The sequence below is a fragment of the Mesoplodon bidens genome (assembly GCF_964165515.1).
Source record: "Mesoplodon bidens genome assembly, chromosome: 1".
Classification (NCBI taxonomy): domain Eukaryota; kingdom Metazoa; phylum Chordata; class Mammalia; order Artiodactyla; family Ziphiidae; genus Mesoplodon; species Mesoplodon bidens.
Window position 1 is genome coordinate 41,933,111 of NC_138176.1, and position 18,523 is coordinate 41,951,633.

At 38.5% G+C, this 18,523-nt stretch overlaps 1 protein-coding gene across 2 annotated transcripts in view; it reads left to right on the forward strand.

The window, feature by feature from the left end:
* The window catches only part of PRKG1 (protein kinase cGMP-dependent 1), a 1,281,256-nt gene that overhangs the window by 1,052,159 nt on the left and 210,574 nt on the right, over positions 1–18,523 (forward strand). For both annotated transcript variants that reach the window (XM_081245892.1, XM_081245891.1), the window contains exon 7: positions 4,999–5,093. In XM_081245892.1, coding sequence (XP_081102018.1) covers positions 4,999–5,093 — 95 coding nt within the window. The remainder of the gene's footprint in view (positions 1–4,998; positions 5,094–18,523) is intronic.

Consider the following 18,523-nt stretch of genomic DNA (forward strand, 5'->3'; position numbering starts at 1 on the left):
TGTAGGGGAGGGGGAGTGGGAGGTACAAACCATTGGGTGTAAGATAGGCTGAAGGATGTATTGTACAACACAGGGAATATAGCCAGTATTTTGTAATAACTGTAAATGGAAAGTAACCTTTAAAATTTGTATAAGAAATTTTTAAATGATAAAGAAAAAAGGACACTAGAATGAAGAGCAAAAGACAAAAATGGCTAAAACATTTGAAAGGAAGAATATATTGAGGAGAATTACTTCAGTAGATATAAAGACTTATTATAAGGTAAAGAAGAAAATGTCTTAATTCTACTAAGAACTAGATAAATATATCAGAATAAGAGAATAGTGAGCTCAAATAAAGATCTATGGAAACTTGAGTTAGGAGAGCATGGGCAATACATATTCCAAAACAATTAGTTATCCATAGGGAGATATATGAAATTGGATCCTGACCTCACACTGTACAAATAAGGTCAATTCCAGACCTAAATGCAAAAGAAAAAATTAGAAAAAAAAAATCAAAAGACAATTAGGAGAATACTTCTGTCATGTTGGGATAGGAAAAATTTTATTAAATGAGAATTTTAAAGTACAAACAATAAGGGATAATGTGGTTACATATGATAACATTGAAATTAATAGCTTTGGCAAGACATCATAAATACAGTGAAAAGCTAAACTACCGTCTTATGAATCAATAAAAAAATGACAATTAATTCAATACAAAAATAGGCCAAAAAATCACAAAAAAGAAATACAACTGGCCCATAAAATAATATGAAAAATACCCTACTTTTATTAATAATCAGAGAAATGCCATATAATATTGACCTTTTTGGCAAAAAATCAAAGTCTGACAATATCAAGTGTTGATGACAATATAGTATAATATGAACTTTCATCTACCGATGGTAGAAATATAACTTGGTGTGACATCTTTGTACCAAGACTGAGTCAATACCTAGTAAAATTGAAGATGCGTATACCTTATAACCTTGGTTTTCATTCGTAAGTTTTGATCCTAGTGAAACACTTACCCATGGACACCACAAAACATGCAGAAATGTTCATAAGTAATGTTGTTAATAGCACAACAGACTAATATATAACAACAATAAACCTGGAGGAAGCCCACATTTACATATAGAGAAGAATCAATGAACTATATAATATTCATATAATGGCATAGTATACAAACAGGAAATGAACTACAGCTACATATATTAACATGGATGAATTGGATAAATCTCAAATACAATGCTGTTCAAAAGAAACAAGTTGAAGGATATGTGTGGTATGATATTATTTATATAAAGTTTAAAACTAGGAAAATATATGGTACTTATGCATGGAATGAGGTGCATGTGAGTGCATGTACACACACTCATTAAAGTAGAAGTTCCAGAAAGAGAATCACGAATATAAGATTCACCAGAGATGTTTTGGGGGATGGGAGTGGACACATGGTGAGAGAGATTCTAATTCATTCCTGTGTTGTACAAAAAGTTCAGTTGTCAAACCAGACTCAGGGGAGTCATAGGTCTGAGCCACCCTGAATTTAACTAATGACTTAAGGAATGCAGGCAAACGTCAAGCTCAGAAAAATATTCTTTCCCTGTACATGCCCCAAACTATCAGATACAGCTCCTAAAAGTGTTTTTCTACATTAGGGAACTTTTTTTTTTTTTTTTTTTTGAATAACAGGGCCAATTTTTGAGCAATGTGTGTAGAACATTGTTTGAAAAGGGAGATGCTTTGATTTGGGAACTCCTCATTTTTATAATCTATTAACTACACAGGTAGGAAAATGCTCACCTGACAACCCTATTCTCCAGCTGGGCCTGTCCCACAAATCTCTGAGTTCCATGTTTTTTTACAACAAACATCGCTTTGCTTATAAAACCTGTTGAATTTGTATTAAAACATTTTATTTTGTTTTTGAATTATTTTGGGTTAAACATGTTGGTTGAGCACATTGATATTGTTTATTGAAGATTTTGGTATTAAAGATTAATTTTATGTGTCCCATTTAAAATATCTAATTTCTATTTTGATTCTTAATTTTAAAAATTTTATATATATATATATATATATATATATAATTTAAAAAATAGTTCCAAATCTTAAAATTACAATACCATGCATATATTTTATAGAAAAATTAATATATAGACAAGTAAAAGGATTATAAAAATAAACACCTTCTCTTTTACCTACCTGGAACTAAAGTTAAAGTTCTAAATAGCATTTTATGGCAACAAGAGCAATGGTAGAGATTTGGGATAGCTGCAATCAAACGCATGGAATTTCTGAAGTAGGAGGTGAGAGAAATGGAACAAAGGGGAAAATAAGGAAAAAAGAACCAACTTTGGGGGGCACTCAAAATTAAGAGGATGCTTTTCATTGATGTTCTCATTTAATTCACACATAGCACACAAGTACATCCATATGAGATATCCCTCCCATTTTTCGGGCAAGGTGGTGGGGTAATGGGTTCAAATAGACTAAATATTACCTTTAAGGCTCCATAGCTAGTTCCCTTCCACAGCATTGTGGATCATAAAGTACTTTATGGTTTAGGTGAAAAGACTATGTATACAGGTTAAGGTTAGAGAAGCTATATCTGTATATATAACTTTTTCTACCTTGAATTTTTTTTTTTAGAATTAAAGATGCAAATGTCCATGACTGGTGTCTGTGCATATTTAGAATGATTCATTATATATATAAAGAAAAACTGTGGAAACTACAACTTTAAAGGGAAACTTTCATTCTTGCTCTTTGAGCTGCTTGTTTTTCCACATATATGAACTATAGGAGATAGATTTTTCCTCATATTTATCATATAAGCAGAAAGTTATTTATTCCGTAGGTGACCCGTTTTTTATGTCTCTTACTGCTTTTCAGTAACATATTTTTTAAGAACATTTCAAAACCCACCCAAATTTCTCCATGGCTTGCGTAAATCTGCCATTTTGAGTTTATAATCTTTTTCATTACCCAAATGGCAAAGGTACAGTTATATGTATCCTTATATCTAATTTGAATTAATGAGCTTAACTTATAGTATATTACACCTTAATCATTGTTTTTTTTTTTTTTTTAACAGCCAGGACTGACAGAAGTAATTTTGTTGAGTTGTCTCATTGTGCAGATAAGAAAACTGAGGTTCAGAAATGAAACAGTGTATCAGTGTTTGTCAAAGCTTGGTCTGTAGAACATTTGCATCTAAATCACCCACATTAGTCTTTTGAAATGCAGATTTCCAAAACCCATTCAATCAAAACCTCAGGAATAAGAGTTCAGTAACCTTTATTTTAAACAAGGCTGCACGCCTCCTCTCCCCACCACACACACACACAGTTTGAGAATCACTGGGCTAGTATATTTCCATTCACATCTGTGAAAGCCTCATCAGTAAGCATATGAGTATCTCTCTTACATAGCTCAGTGGTTAAGTGTTAAAAACTTCATTTCCATGCTTTTGAAACACCATGTGGAGGAGTAATCAAATGGGTCAGTGGAGAGTAATAATTGAATTCCCTTCACCTTCCATAGACCTTTTTAATACTTATAAAAATTCGGGTCTTTGACATCCAGTCTCTAAATTCAGAAACCTGAAGCATAGTATTTTTAAATGTGTTTAAGTGTCTGGCATTGTATCAAGAAATTAGTTTTTCTACTTCATTACATTTTCCAGGTAGGTGAATTTTAACTATTTAAACTTTTTAGATGACACGTAGCTAGTATATTTGTAGAACTTTAGGGGGAAGTGAATTAACACAGAGGTACAATTTACTACATTTATGTCTTCATTCAACAAATACATTATTACTTGCTTTCAATGGACTATCACCCAACTCCCAAGTCCTATATGGGCGGAGATATCTTGTTAGTAATGAAGCTTTTCTGTTCATGCAGTTTACTACTCTTTATTGAGTACTTACTATAAATTACAGAGAATATCAAAGAAATGCCCATTTCTTTGAAGAGCATACTATTCATTATGGTAAAATAAAGACACATATGTAATTTATATATCTTCAGAAAAAGAAATCCTGGGGCTTCCCTGGTGGCGCAGTGGTTGAAAGTCCGCCTGCCGATGCAGGGGACATGGGTTCGTGCCCCGGTCCGGGAAGATCCCACATGCCGCGGAGTGGCTGGGCCCGTGAGCCATGGCCGCTGAGCCTGCACGTCCGGAGCCTGCTCCACAACGGGAGAGGCCACAACAGTGAGAGGCCTGCGTACCACAAAAAAAAAAAAGAAATCCTGCTGAATGAAACATATGGATTATGAGAACACTAGTCATGTAGAGACCTGCAGGAAGTCTTCATGGAAATGTGACTGGCCTTTGAATGAAGGCTGGCTTCTTCTTGGCCATGAGATAGGCATGTCCTAGTATAACTGGGATGTACATGTAGAGAGGTGTATAGAAAGATGTTAAGTGAAGCCAAAAAATGGAGACAGTATAAATGTCCATCTGCAAGGAAATTGATAAATATAGGATGAAAGAAGACACTAAAACATTAAAACGAATTAACTAGATTTATATATAATAGCATGGAATAAATAATTTAAATAATGATAAGAAAAAATGTAAGTCACAGAATGATTCATACTGTATTATGCTATCCATATATTTTTAAAACACATGCATATAAACACATAAAAAAAGACTGGAGGAACACTACTAAATCCATCATAGTGATTGCCTCATAGAAAGTTGGAAGTGGGAATAGAGTTGAAGATTTGAGTGAAATTCAAATTTCTGAATAATTTATTATTTCTTGACAACAACTTGAAAGCATTACAAAATACATGGAGATTACTTCTTGGGGTGCATGTGAAGTTGCAATATTATTCTTTGGCCCCTTTAATGGTACCGTACTTTTTCTCTTCATGAAAATAAGTTTAAAAAAAAGAAGAAATAAGAAATGGAACGAACATCATTAACCAGTGTTTATTTGATCATCCAGTGTGTATGCCGTGGATACAGGTTTTCATTGTTTCTCTTTCTAGGTAAATGTCACTCGTGAAGACTCGCCAAGTGAAGACCCAGTCTTTCTTAGAACCTTAGGAAAAGGAGATTGGTTTGGAGAGAAAGCCTTGCAGGGGTAAGTAGATCACATGTCACAAAGATTTTGGTTGAATGTTACATAAATTTGTCTTACATATTGAGCTTCTAGCACAATAGGGTGTTTAGTGCTTATTCTACCATCCAACACAGACCCTTGATGATCAATTTTATTTATTTCCAGCTGGACTTAGAATCTGTTTGGGTAGGCTATGGAATTGAGTGGCTAACATCTGTAATCAATCATTTTATATAATTTTATATTGATAGGAAAAATTCTCCTTTAATTATAATCTCTATAAAGACTCTAAAAGAGAGGGAGAAGTCTCTGCTAAGCTTATTTTGTATGACAGTTTTACTCGGAATCATAGGAAGATGATTGGTTGAGAATTTTGACGTCTCTAAACCTGATTGTACAAACAATACATCAAAAGGCAATGAAGCCTTTCTGGGATTCACCTCTGGGTGGTGGTTTTCATCACTAGCTACGGTAGTGGAGGTGGAAGAGGAGGTGCAGGTGAAGGTAAATCACATCCAGCTTCACTGTGGATGGGCTCAAAAGGCATTTAACGTACCATTTGTACTTTAATCTTTCTCTCTTGATTATTATATATGTAGAGGATTCTGGAGAATAATATCACCTGATTTCATTGATCCAAGATTAGATGCCTCTGTGGAAAATGTCATTTCCAGCAGAGCCAAAGAACCAGAAACATTTCAGTCACTTCTGATTGAGATCACAAGTGGGACATCAGAAAATAAAACAATTGAGAATTGACAGATTTTCTTTTGTAGCTTATTGTCAGTGAATTTTGGTGCTAACTAAAGAAAGGTTTAGAGTGAAAACACCTTCCCAGAATGTGTCCCAGGAAGTGAACTTGGGGATATGGTTTACAGAAAAGTTACTAAATTTTGCTCTGATATCAACATTTAAGTTAATGATATTAAGTCTAGATTGAATTCATTCTAGCATATGGTTATTCTTGTGAACTGTCTGGTGCCAAATGTCTCTCTTGCACATATTCAGTCATCTTCACTGGCCTTCTCTTCACCCCACCCTCACCATTTTCCATCATACCTACCCCCCAACCTACCTCCATCCCTCTTTCTCATGCCCTTTATGCTCATCTTCTCACCACTCAACCTGGCTTTATCAGCCTACTCTATGTGTGCCCTCTTAAACGTCACCAGGGATTTACTACTTACATCATAGAATTGTCTTTCTTTTCTGTCTTCATTTAACATCACTGCTCAGTCATAGTTTTACACTGTTGACCACCCCTTCCTTCTTTAGAATCCCCATCCTTTGAGACCCTTGCAATTATTAGCCAATTGTTAGCACTTTTTAGAATTTCTTATTTCATTTCCTAAAATTCACCATTGTTTTGTCCTCAGCTCTATCACATACATCTTGGTACACATCCAGATCTATGACTGCCTATTATCTCGATGCAAAGAAATCCCAAATACTTATATGCTGATTTGAGCTCAGTATCTGGCACTTTTGAAATCAACGTGTATTTGTTGAATGAACGAATGAGTGAGTGAACAAATGAAGCTCCCTGATGATCCCCTATCTTGCAGTCCTGCAATTGATCACTTTCATGACTTGAGTTTCAGGTTTAATCCAATAACTCATGAGTCAATCCATCTACACTCTAACATACCATTGCTTCAAGAGCTCTACCTAACTTGAAACCATGTAGAATTCATATTGGCATCAGATAATGTCAAATTCTAAGCCAAATACACACCTCACATATGTAGTAATGGGAAATATATAAGCCCAAGTTGAACCTGAGAGAGATGGGATTGAGCTCCCACTTGCTCCTTCCCCCTTCCCCTAATGTTTGAGTCTTTAGCACAGCATATGGTTAAGAGTTCCAGCATAGAAGTCAGACTGCCTAGGTTGGGTTCTACTCTGTAATTTACAGATTATGAGCCCCTGAGAGGCTCTCCTTTGATCTGAATGGAGATGATGATTGTACCTAACTTTTTGAGTTGTTGTGAGGAATAATCAAGGGGATACTTACAAAGCATTCAGGTGAGTACCTAGAATTTAGATTAGTGCTCAAAAACGTTAGCTGCTATCATCACCACCACCATCATGTTTATTTTTATTTATCGTCATCATCATCCCCATTCCCAAGACTGTTCTGCTACTTCTTGACTACAGTTTAGAGCACCTGGTATAATTGACATAGCATTAAATTTTGAATCATCCACTCACTAAGCCAGCCAGTTAATCTCTCTGGGTCTGTTTCTGAATTTGTAAACTGACCCAGTTGAAGTAGATGATCTCTAAGTTTCCTTAGGTCACGTGCCAAATGCAGCCCTGGGCCACCCTGTTGAATGGTGGCATTTGATAGCAGACCTCTGTCAGCAGGGCCCCTCCCTCCAGGAATTATCCCAGCTGTTGTCTATCATTCTGAACACCTTGGCCACATGTTAGGCCCTTCCTTGTTAATGCAAAAATGAATAAGCCAAGTCAGTTTAACAGACTTTGGTATTAGAAGTCTATATTTCCATAGTTTCTCCTCTCATGGACTGTGATCTGGGCAAGTTAATTAACCTGTTTATTTTTTTTTCATTAGTAAGATGATAGCACATAAAATCATATAACAAATACTGGATACAACATTTTAATATTTTGCAATATTTGAATCTTATTAACACTCATTTATTTATTTAGAAATGAAATATTATAGATACAATTCAAGCCTCTTTTGTATCCTCCCCAAGTACTTTCTCTCCCTCCCACTATCACCATCCTGTCCCTGTACCATAAAGACAGGAAAGAAAGAATTCAGATCTCTCAGTTGCAAGGCTTGGGTTTCTGTTTCTCTCAGGGAAAACCTCTTTGATGCTTACCTGGGACAACATACAGAGTTATTTCTAAAGCTTGTGTTTTGTGTGAAGAAATACTCTAGGACTTATAAATGGCTCCATCCCAGCTGCTTTTTTTTTTTTTTTAACATCTTTTTTGGAGTATAACTGCTTTCCAATGGTGTGTTAGTTTATGCTTTATAACAGAGTGAATCGGCTATACATATATGTACATCCCCATATCCCCTCCCTCTTGCGTCTCCCTCCCACCCTTCCTATCCCACCCCTCTAGGTGGTCACAAAGCACTGAGCTGATCTCCCTATGCTATGCGGCTGCTTCCCACTAGCTATCTGTTTTACATTTGGTAGTATATATAAGTCCATGCCACTCTCTCACTTCGTCCCAGCTTACCCTTCCCCCTCCCCGTGTCCTCAAGTCCATTCTCTACATCTGTGTCTTTACTCCTGTCCTGCCCCTATGTTAAAAAAAAAAAATTTATAAAAAAATGTTCTGAAGAACCTAGGGACAGGCCAGCTGCTGTCTTGATAGGGTCATAACAGGACTTCTTCACCCACCCTTCATGATTTCTCCTGTCAAGCTCCAGCTCATTTCTCTAACCTTAGGACTCCTCTCTATTTCCTGCACCTGAGACTTTTAGGGTTTTTCTTCTTTTGTTTCTTTGTCTTTTGTAGTAAGGATTATAATTAATATGGTTTTAGTGAAGATTATTCTTATGAGGATTATAATGGATTATCTATGTAAAATGTAACAGAATGTCTAGTGGGATTTTTTCCCTGTTGTCCTGGATTTATGGCTAAGGTCCAAAGCCCAAAATCTGTCAGTACTTAGGGACAGCTTCTTTTTACACAACTGACTGGGAAGAGCCAGAATTGCTTTATTAGTATCACTCCTTCATCCATAAGATGGGACAAGTAGGGACATCTGAGGTTGTCCTGTTGAGGAGAGCAGTGTTATCAAAAGAAGTAGTTCCCTCAATTCTCTGGTCTCATCTTGCTTCCTTGCTGAGGATTTACAGATAAACAGGAAATTAAAATAAAGAGTGTGCTAAATGATATTATGGGAGAATCATGAAGTGTCATAGCATCATTATTATATCTATATGTCATCCCAAAACTTTTTCCTCAATTCCAGACCCAGTTTCCTGTGAGGACATCACTTAGTTACTTCAAATGGCACTAAGACAAAGCTAAATTTATTCTTCTCTCTACCCCCAACCAAGTGTCTTCCTTTCAAGTGATCCCTATCACACTAAATGTTTCTGAAACCAGACATTTGGAAATTATCTCTGACTCTTTTCTTTCCTAAAATTCCCTAATCTCTGATAACTAATCCTATTGATTCTACCTTCTGAATAACTCTCAGCATCACCTATGTCTTGCCATTCTCATTGCCACTGTTCTGATTGGTTCTGATTAATGCTCTGTCATCTGGATTTTGCTGTTGGTGCTTCTAATTGGTCATTCTGTGTCCAGTCTTGCTCATCTCTCATCCATTCCACACACTATGATATGTTCACGGTATTAGTTTCTAGGTGGCCATGATAAATTATCACAAACTGAGTGTCTTAAAACAACAGAAATTATTGTTAAATAATTCTGCAGACTAGAAGTTCAAACTCAAGGTGTCACTGTGGCCATGTGTCCTCTGAAAGCTCTAGGGAAGAGTCTGTCCCATGTCTCTCTCCTGGCTTCTGGAAGCTGCCAGCAATCCTTGATAAGTTTGGCTGGTAGCTTCATCATTCCAATTTCTGTCTCCTTCTTCACATGGCTGTCTCCCCTCTGTGTCTCTGTATCAAAATCTCTCTCTCCTTGTAAGGATACCAGTCATTACATTCAAGGCCTACCCTATTCCAGTATAACATCATCTTAACTCAATTATGTCTGCAAAGACCCTATTTCCAAATAAGTGCACGTTCACGGGTCTGGGGGCTTAAGATGTTGACATAGCTTTTGAGGGGACACAATTCAATCCGGAACTGTTTCTGAAACAACCAGCCTCAGATCATTTTCCTTCTCAAAGGCTGTCTGTGGCACTCCTTGTTGTGAGATCTGTTCCCGTATTACTACTGCAGTCTCATCACCCATGTGCCTGCTTCGTGATCTATATTCTAGTCATACTAAGATATTTTTTATGTCATCATAATCCCCATGAGGTATTTTGCTATTAGGCATTTGCCATTTGAATCATCTTTTATGATTACAGTTCCTCCTGGCATGGATGAATAACTAAATTCATAACAAGCCCCAAGTGGGATGTAAGAACCTGGGAGTCCAGCACAGCACAGCACCCAAATGTGTAGGCATGTAGAAGCTGACCTGTTGTACTGTAGGCACTTATGATATGGACATATTCTCTCCTCTCTTAACATAAAGATGTCCAGGCTACAATACCTCATTGAGCTCTGATGTCAAGGAACTCATCAGAAGATTTATGGAAATTATATCTTTGTTTTGAAGAAGCTATATTGCATACAAAATATAATTACACATCTCCCCCCCCACATATTCACAACCCCCTCCTACACACACATCCTAAATTACAGATAGTAGTATGAGAACACCTTTGGCCTAGCCTACACACACACACACACACACACACACACACAATGAATTTAATTTAATCAACAAAATTTGAGCACATGCTTTCTGGACTTCTCCAAAGAGTACCTTTACCTGGAATATAAAGTTAGCTGTAGAAAACAATTTTTATTGTTGTTTGAATTTACTTGATAATCTTGTTAATGTTTTAGTGTGCACTGTAGACTCAGATATATCACTGGAAGTTGATTTAGCTTTTATAATTGTCAGTAACTGATCAGTAAACCAAGATACATTAGTTTTAAATACATTAGGAAATTGGTTGTTTTTTAAAAAGATCTGTTAAATGCAAGAGGAGTTATAAGACAGGACTTCTCTTCTGGAAGAAGGCTTTGGGCCTGCTTACCTAAATGATTGTTTATATAAAAGGGATCCGATTTTTGTAGATGGTTGGGGAACATCACAGTGTCTTAGTATTTTTCCATAAAATATTTTCTTTATCCCTGCTGTCTTAAATACAAGATCATTTCAGTGGTGGAAATTGAGCTACTTACAAAACAATTCAGTCCCTCATTGTTATTCTCCAACATGTCATTCAGACAGATAATTTCCTTCCGGTGCCATAAGATAAGAAAATATAATGTAAATTTGAAAATCTCTTCAAAAACAGATATAAAAATATTTCATTTGAAGCTAATTTCCTTGATAATGAACTTGGCTAGTATTTTGTGTCTGTCATTTTTATTTTTTCTGAGTCTAAATGATTGCTTCTTAAGTTTTCCTTCATACAGTATAGAAGAAAAATTACTTGCTATCAAGCATATTTTGGACAGGCAACAAAGATTTTAATTAGATTCACTGTCATTACACTAATCACTTGTGATGAGTGAAAAAAATGTTTTAAAACCATCGGAATATTCTTGCCAAAAATTATCTTTGAAGGTAACATTTACTAATGTATTCTGATTGAGACTGTATCCACATGAAACAAACATTTCCAGCTGTATCTGGCTTCACATTGTTCTCATTCCTCATTCATAAAATGAAATGAGAGTGGAAGAGCTTTCAGAAAATATGCTATGTGATAGTTGTCTCGCCCCATGTTCCAGGACATTTCAAGTAGTATTTGAGGGGCTTCAAGTTCACCACCCCTTCCCAGGGCCATGTTCAAATATGTCAATAAATAATCATATAGGTATCCATAATTTAATCGAGCAAAAAACAATCAAAAATTGAAAAAGTACCATTTATAATAGCTTTAAAATTATGAAGTAATTGGAGATAAATTTGACAAAAGATGTATAAAACCTGTATACTGAAAATTATAAAACATTTCCAAGAGAAATGTTGAGATATACTGTATTTGTTACAACATTTTCATGCATCATAAGACTCAATATTTTTCTCCTCGATTGATCTACACATCCAGTGAAATCCCAGTCAAAATCCCGCAGGATTTTTTGTAGAAATTGATTTTAGGCCCCCGGAGGAAGATGGCGGAAGAGTAAGACGCGGAGATCACCTTCCTCCCCACACATACATCAGAAATTCATCTACACGTGGAACAACTCCTACAGAACACCTACTGAACGCTGACAGAAGACCTCAGACCCCCCAAAAGGCAAGAAGCTCCCCACATACCTGGATAGGGCAAAAGAAAAAAAGAATAAACAGAGACAATAGGATAGGGACGGGACCTGCACCAGTGGGAGGGAGCCATGAAGGAGGGAAGGTTTCTACACACTATAAGCCCCTTCGCGGGCGGAGACTGCAGGTGGCGGAGGGGGAAGCTTCGGAGTAGCGGAGAAGAGCACAGCAACAGGGGTGCGGAGGGCAAAGCGAAGAGATTCTGGCACAGAGGATCGGTGCCCTCAGGCACACACCAGCCCGAGAGGCTTGTCTGCTCGGCCGCCGGGGCGGGCGGGGCTGGGATCTGAGGCTCGGGTATCGGCTTTCAGTCGGAGCGCAGGAAGAGGACTGGGGCTGGCGGCAGGAAGAGAGCCTGAAGGAGTTAGTGCACCACGTCTAGCCCGGAGGGAGTCCGGGGAAAGGGTCTGGAGCTGCCGAAGAGGCAAGAGACTTTTTTCCCTTTTGTTTCCTGGTGCGTGAGGAGAGGGCATTAAGAGGGCTGCTTGGGGAAGCGCTCGAGACAGGCGCGAGCCGCGGGTAAGGCGCGGACCTCGGAGACGGGCGTGGGACGCTGGGGCTGCCGCCGCCGCCGCTGCCGCCCCCCCCCCACCCGCAGCCGCCGCCGCCGCCCCCCCCCACCCGCCGCCGCCGCCGCCGCCGCCGCCACCGCCGCCACGGGGCCTGTGTGCGAGCGCGGGTCACTGTCCGCCCCGCCTTCCGGGGGGCCTGTGCACTCCGCCACTGCCGGTGTCCCGGGACCCGGGGACGGCTTTCCCGGGAAAGTGCACGGAGCGCCACGGGCTGCTGCAACGTCATGCCGGCCTCTGCCGCCGCAGGCCCGCCCCACACTGCGTGCCCCTCCCTCCCCTCTGCCTGAGTGAGCCAGAGCCCCCGCATCAGCGGCTCCCTTAAACCCGTCCTGTCTGAGCAAAGAACGGACGCCCTCCGGCGACCTACGCGCAGAGGCGGGGCCAGGTCCAAGGCTGAGACCCGGGAGCTGTGAGAGCAGAGAAGAGACAGGGAAATCTCTCTGTGCAGCCTCGGAGGCAGCGGATTAAAGCTCCACGGTCCATTTGATGTGCCCTGCGTCTGTGGAGTGCATGAATGGACAGCGAATCATCCCAAATTGAGGAAGTGGACTTTGAGGACAAGATTTAAGACTTTCCCCCCTTTTCCTCTTTTTACAACGAATTATCCCAAATTAAGGAGGTGGACTTAGAGAGCAAGATTTCAGACTTCTCGCCCTTTTCCTCTTTTTACAACGAATTATCCCAAATTGAGGAGGTGGACTTGGAGAGCAAGATTTTTGATTTTTCCCCTGCTCTCTTTTTGTGAATGTGTATGTGCAATCTTCTGTGTAAGATTCTCTCTGTATAGCTTTGCTTCCACCATATGTCCCAGGGTTCTAGCGGTCCGTTTTTTTTTAATAATTACTTTTTAATTTTAATAACGCTACTATATTTCATACTTTATTCTATTTTACTTTACCTGCTCTTTCTTTTTTTCCTACCTTCCCTTCCTCCCTCCCTCCGCTCCTCCTTTCCTTCTTTCTTTTTCTTTCCTCCCTCCCTCCCTCCCACCCTTCTTCTTTCCACTTTCTTTTTCTTTCCTTCCTCCCTCCCTCTCTCCTGTCTTTCTTTCTTTCCTTCCTCCCACCCTCCCTCCCTTCTTCCATTCACTCTTCCTTTTGCTTTCATTCCTCCCTCCCTCCTTTCTTTCCTTCTCTCTTTCCATACATCCTCCCTCGCTCCCTCCTTTCTTTCCTTCTTCCTTCCTTTCTTTCTTTCCTTCTTCCTTTCTTTCTCTCTCTCTTTCTTTCTTCTACTAATTCTTTCTTTCTACTTTTTCTCCCTTTTATTCTGAGCCGGGTAGATGAAAGGCTCTTGGTGCTGCAGCCAGGAGTCAGTGCTGTGCCTCTGAAGTGGGAGAGCCAACTTCAGGACACGGGTCCACAAGAGACCTCCCAGCTCCACATAATATCAAGCAGCGAACATCACCCAGAGATCTCCATCTCAACACCAGCACCCAGCTTCAGTCAACGACCAGCAAGCTACAGTGCCGTTCACCCTATGCCAAGCAACTAGCAAGGCAGGAACACAACCCCACCCATTAGCAGAGAGGCTACATAAAAACATAATAAGGCCATAGGCACCCCAAAACACACCACCAGACGTGGACCTGTCCACCAGAAAGACAAGATCAAGCCTCAACCACCAGAACACAGGCACTAGTCCCCCCCACCAGGAAGCCTACACAACCTACTGAAACAACCTTAGCCACTGGGGACAGACACCAAAAACAACGGGAACTACGAATCTGCAGCCTGCAAAAAGGAGACCCCAAACACAGTAACATAAGCAAAATGAGAAGGCAGAAAAACACACAGCAGGTGAAGGAGCAAGATAAAAACCTACCAGACCTAACAAATGAAGAGGTAATAGGCAGTCTACCTGAAAAAGAATTCAGAATAATGATAGTAAAGCTGATTCAAGATTCTATTTCCAAGATCCATAATCTTGGAAATAGAATAGACAAAATGCAAGAAAGAGTTAACAAGGACCTAGAAGGAATAAAGATGAATCAAGCATCGATTAAAAACACAATAAATGAAATGAAAAATACTCTAGATGGGATCAATAGCAGAATAACTGAGGCAGAAGAACGGATAAGTGAGGTGGAAGATAAAATAGTGGAAATAACTGCTGCAGAGCAAAATAAAGAAAAAAGAATGAAAAGAACAGAGGACAGTCTCAGAGACCTCTGGGACAACATTAAATGCACCAACATTCGAATTATAGGGGTTCCAGAAGAAGAAGAGAAAAAGAAAGGGACTGAGAAAATATTTGAAGAGATTATTGTTGAAAACTTCCCTAATATGGGAAAGGAAATAGTTAATCAAGTCCAGGAGGCACAGAGAGTCCCATATAGAATAAATCCAAGGAGAAATACGCCAAGACACATATTAATCAAACTGTCAAAAATTAAACACAAAGAAATCATATTAAAAGCAGCAAGGCAAAAACAACAAATAACACACAAGGGAATCCCCATCAGGATAACAGCTGATCTCTCAGCAGAAACTCTACAAGCCAGAAGGGAGTGGCAGGACATAATTAAAGTGATGAAGGAGAGAAACCTGCAAACAAGATTACTCTACCCAGCAAGGATCTCATTCAGATTTGATGGAGAAATTAAAACCTTTACAGACAAGCAAAAGCTGAGAAACTTCAGCACCACCAAACCAGCTTTACAACAAATGCTAAAGGAACTTCTCTAGGCAAGAAACACAACAGAAGGAATATACCTACAATAACGAACCCAAAGCAATTAAGGAAATGGGAATAGGAACATACATATCAATAATTACCTTCAATGTAAATGGACTAAATGCTCCTACCAAAAGACACAGAGTGGCTGAATGGACAAAAACAAGACCCATATATATGCTGTCTACAAGAGACCCACTTCAGACCTAGAGACACATACAGATTGAAAGTAAGCGGATGGAAAAAGATATTCCATGCAAATGGAAATCAAAAGAAAGCTGGAGTAGCAATTCTTATATCAGACAAAATAGACTTTAAAATAAAGACTATTAGAAGAGACAAAGAAGGACACTACATAACGATAAAGGGATCGATCCAAGAAGAAGATATAACAATTGTAAATATTTATGCATCCAACATAGGAGCACCTCAATACATAAGGCAAATACTAACAGCCATAAAAGGGGAAATCGACAGTAACACAATCATAGTAGGGGACTTTAACACCCCACTTTCACCAATGGACACATCATCCAAAATGAAAATAAATAAGGAAACACAAGCTTTAAATGATACATTAAACAAGATGAACTTAGTTGATATTTATAGGACATTCCATCCAAAAACAACAGAATACACATTTTTCTCAAGTGCTCATGGAACATTCTCCAGGATACATCATATCTTGGGTCACAAATCAAGCCTTGGTAAATTTAAGAAAATTGAAATTGTATCAAGTATCTTTTCCGACCACAATGCTATGAGACTAGACATCAATTACAGGAAAAGATCTGTAAAAAATACAAACACATGGAGGCTAAACTATACAATACTCAATAACGAAGTGATCACTGAAGAAATCAAAGAGGAAATTTAAAAATACCTAGAAACAAATGACAATGGAGACACGACGACCCAAAACCTATGGGACGCAGCAAAAGCAGTTCTAAGGTGGAAGTTCATAGCAATACAATCCCACCATAAGAAACAGGAAACATTTCGAGTAAACAACCTGACCCTGCACCTAAAGCAATTAGAGAAAGAAGAACAAAAAACCCCCAAAGTTAGCAGAAGATAAGAAATCATAAAGATCAGATCAGAAATAAATGAAAAAGAAATGAAGGAAACGATAGCAAAGATCAACCAAACTAAAAGCTGGTTCTTTGAGAAGATAAACAAAATTGACAAACCATTAGCCAGACTCATCAAGAAAAGAAGGGAGAAGACTCAAATCAATAGAATTAGAAATGAAAAAGGAGAAGTAACAACTGACACTGCAGGAATACCAAAGATCATGAGAGATTACTATAAGCAACTCTATGCCAATAAAATGGACAACCTGGAAGAAATGGACAAATTCTTAGAAATGCACAACCTGCCAAGACTGAATCAGGAAGAAATAGAAAATATGAATACACCAATCACAAGCACTGAAATTGAAACTGTGATTAAAAATCTTCCATCAAACAAAAGCCCAGGACTAGATGGCTTCACAGGCGAATTCTATCAAACATTTAGAGAAGAGCTAACACCCATCCTTCTCAAAGTCTTCCAAACAATATCAGAGGAAGGAACACTCCCAAACTCATTCTACGAGGCTACCATCACCTTGATACCAAAACCAGGCAAGGATGTCACAAAGAAAGAAAGCTACAGGCCAATATCACTGATGAACATAGATGCAAAAATCCTCAACAAAATACTAGCAAACAGAATCCAACAGCACATTAAAAGGATCATACACCATGATCAAGTGGGGTTTATTCCAGGAATGCAAGGATTCTTCAATATATGCAAATCAATCAATGTGATACACCATATTAACAAGTTGAAGGAGAAAAACCATATGATCATCTCAATAGATGCAGAGAAATCTTTCGACAAAATTCAACACCCATTTATGATAAAAACCCTGCAGAAAGTAGGCATAGAGGGAACTTTCCTCAACATAATAAAGGCCATATATGACAAACCCACAGCCAACATTGTCCTCAATGGTGAAAAGCTGAAACCATTTGCACTAAGATCAGGAACAAGACAAGGCTGCCCACTCACACCACTCTTATTCAACCTAGTTTTGGAAGTTTTAGCCACAGCAATCAGAGAAGAAAAGGAAATAAAAGGAATCCAAATTGGAAAAGAAGAGGTAAAGTTGTCACTGTTTGCAGATGACATGATACTATACATAGAGAATCCTAAAGATGCTACCAGAAAACTACTAGAGCTAATCAGTGAATTTGGTAAAGTAGCAGGATACAAAATTAATGCACAGAAATCTCTGGCATTCCTATATACTAATGATGAAAAATCTGAAAATGAAATCAAGAAAACACTCCCATTTACCATTGCAACAAAAAGAATAAAATATCTAGGAATAAACCTACCTAAGGAGACAAAAGACCTGTATGCAGAAAACTATAAGACACTGATGAAAGAAATTAAAGATGATACAAATAGACGGAGAGATATACCATGCTCCTGGATTGGAAGAATGAATATTGTGAAAATGACTCTACTACCCAAAGCAATCTACAGATTCAATGCAATCCCTATCAAACTACCACTGGCATTTTTCACAGAACTAGAACAAAAAATTTCAAAATTTGTTTGGAAAAACAAAAGACCCCGAATAGCCAAAGCAATCTTGAGAACGAAAAACGGAGCTGGAGGAATCAGGCTCCCTGACTTCAGACTACACTACAAAGCTACAGTAATCAAGACAGTGTGGTACTGGCATAAAAACAGAAAGATAGATCAATGGAACAGGATAGAAAGCCCAGAGATAAACCCACGCACATATGGTCAACTTATCTTTAATAAAGGAGGCAGGAATGTACAGTGGAGAAAGGACAGCCTCTTCAATAAGTAGTGCTGGGAAAACTGGACAGGGACATGTAAAAGTTTGAGATTAGATCATTCCCTAACACCATACACAAAAATAAGCTCAAAATGGATTAAAGACCTAAATGTAAGGCCAGAAACTATCAAACTCTTAGAGGAAAACATAGGTAGAACACTCTATGACATAAATCACAGCAAGATCCTTTTGGACCCACCTCCTAGAGAAATGGAAATAAAAACAAAGATAAACAAATGGGACCTAATGAAACTTCAAAGCTTTTGCACAGCAAAGGAAACCATAAACAAGACCAAAAGATAACCCTCAGAATGGGAGAAAGTATTTGCAAAT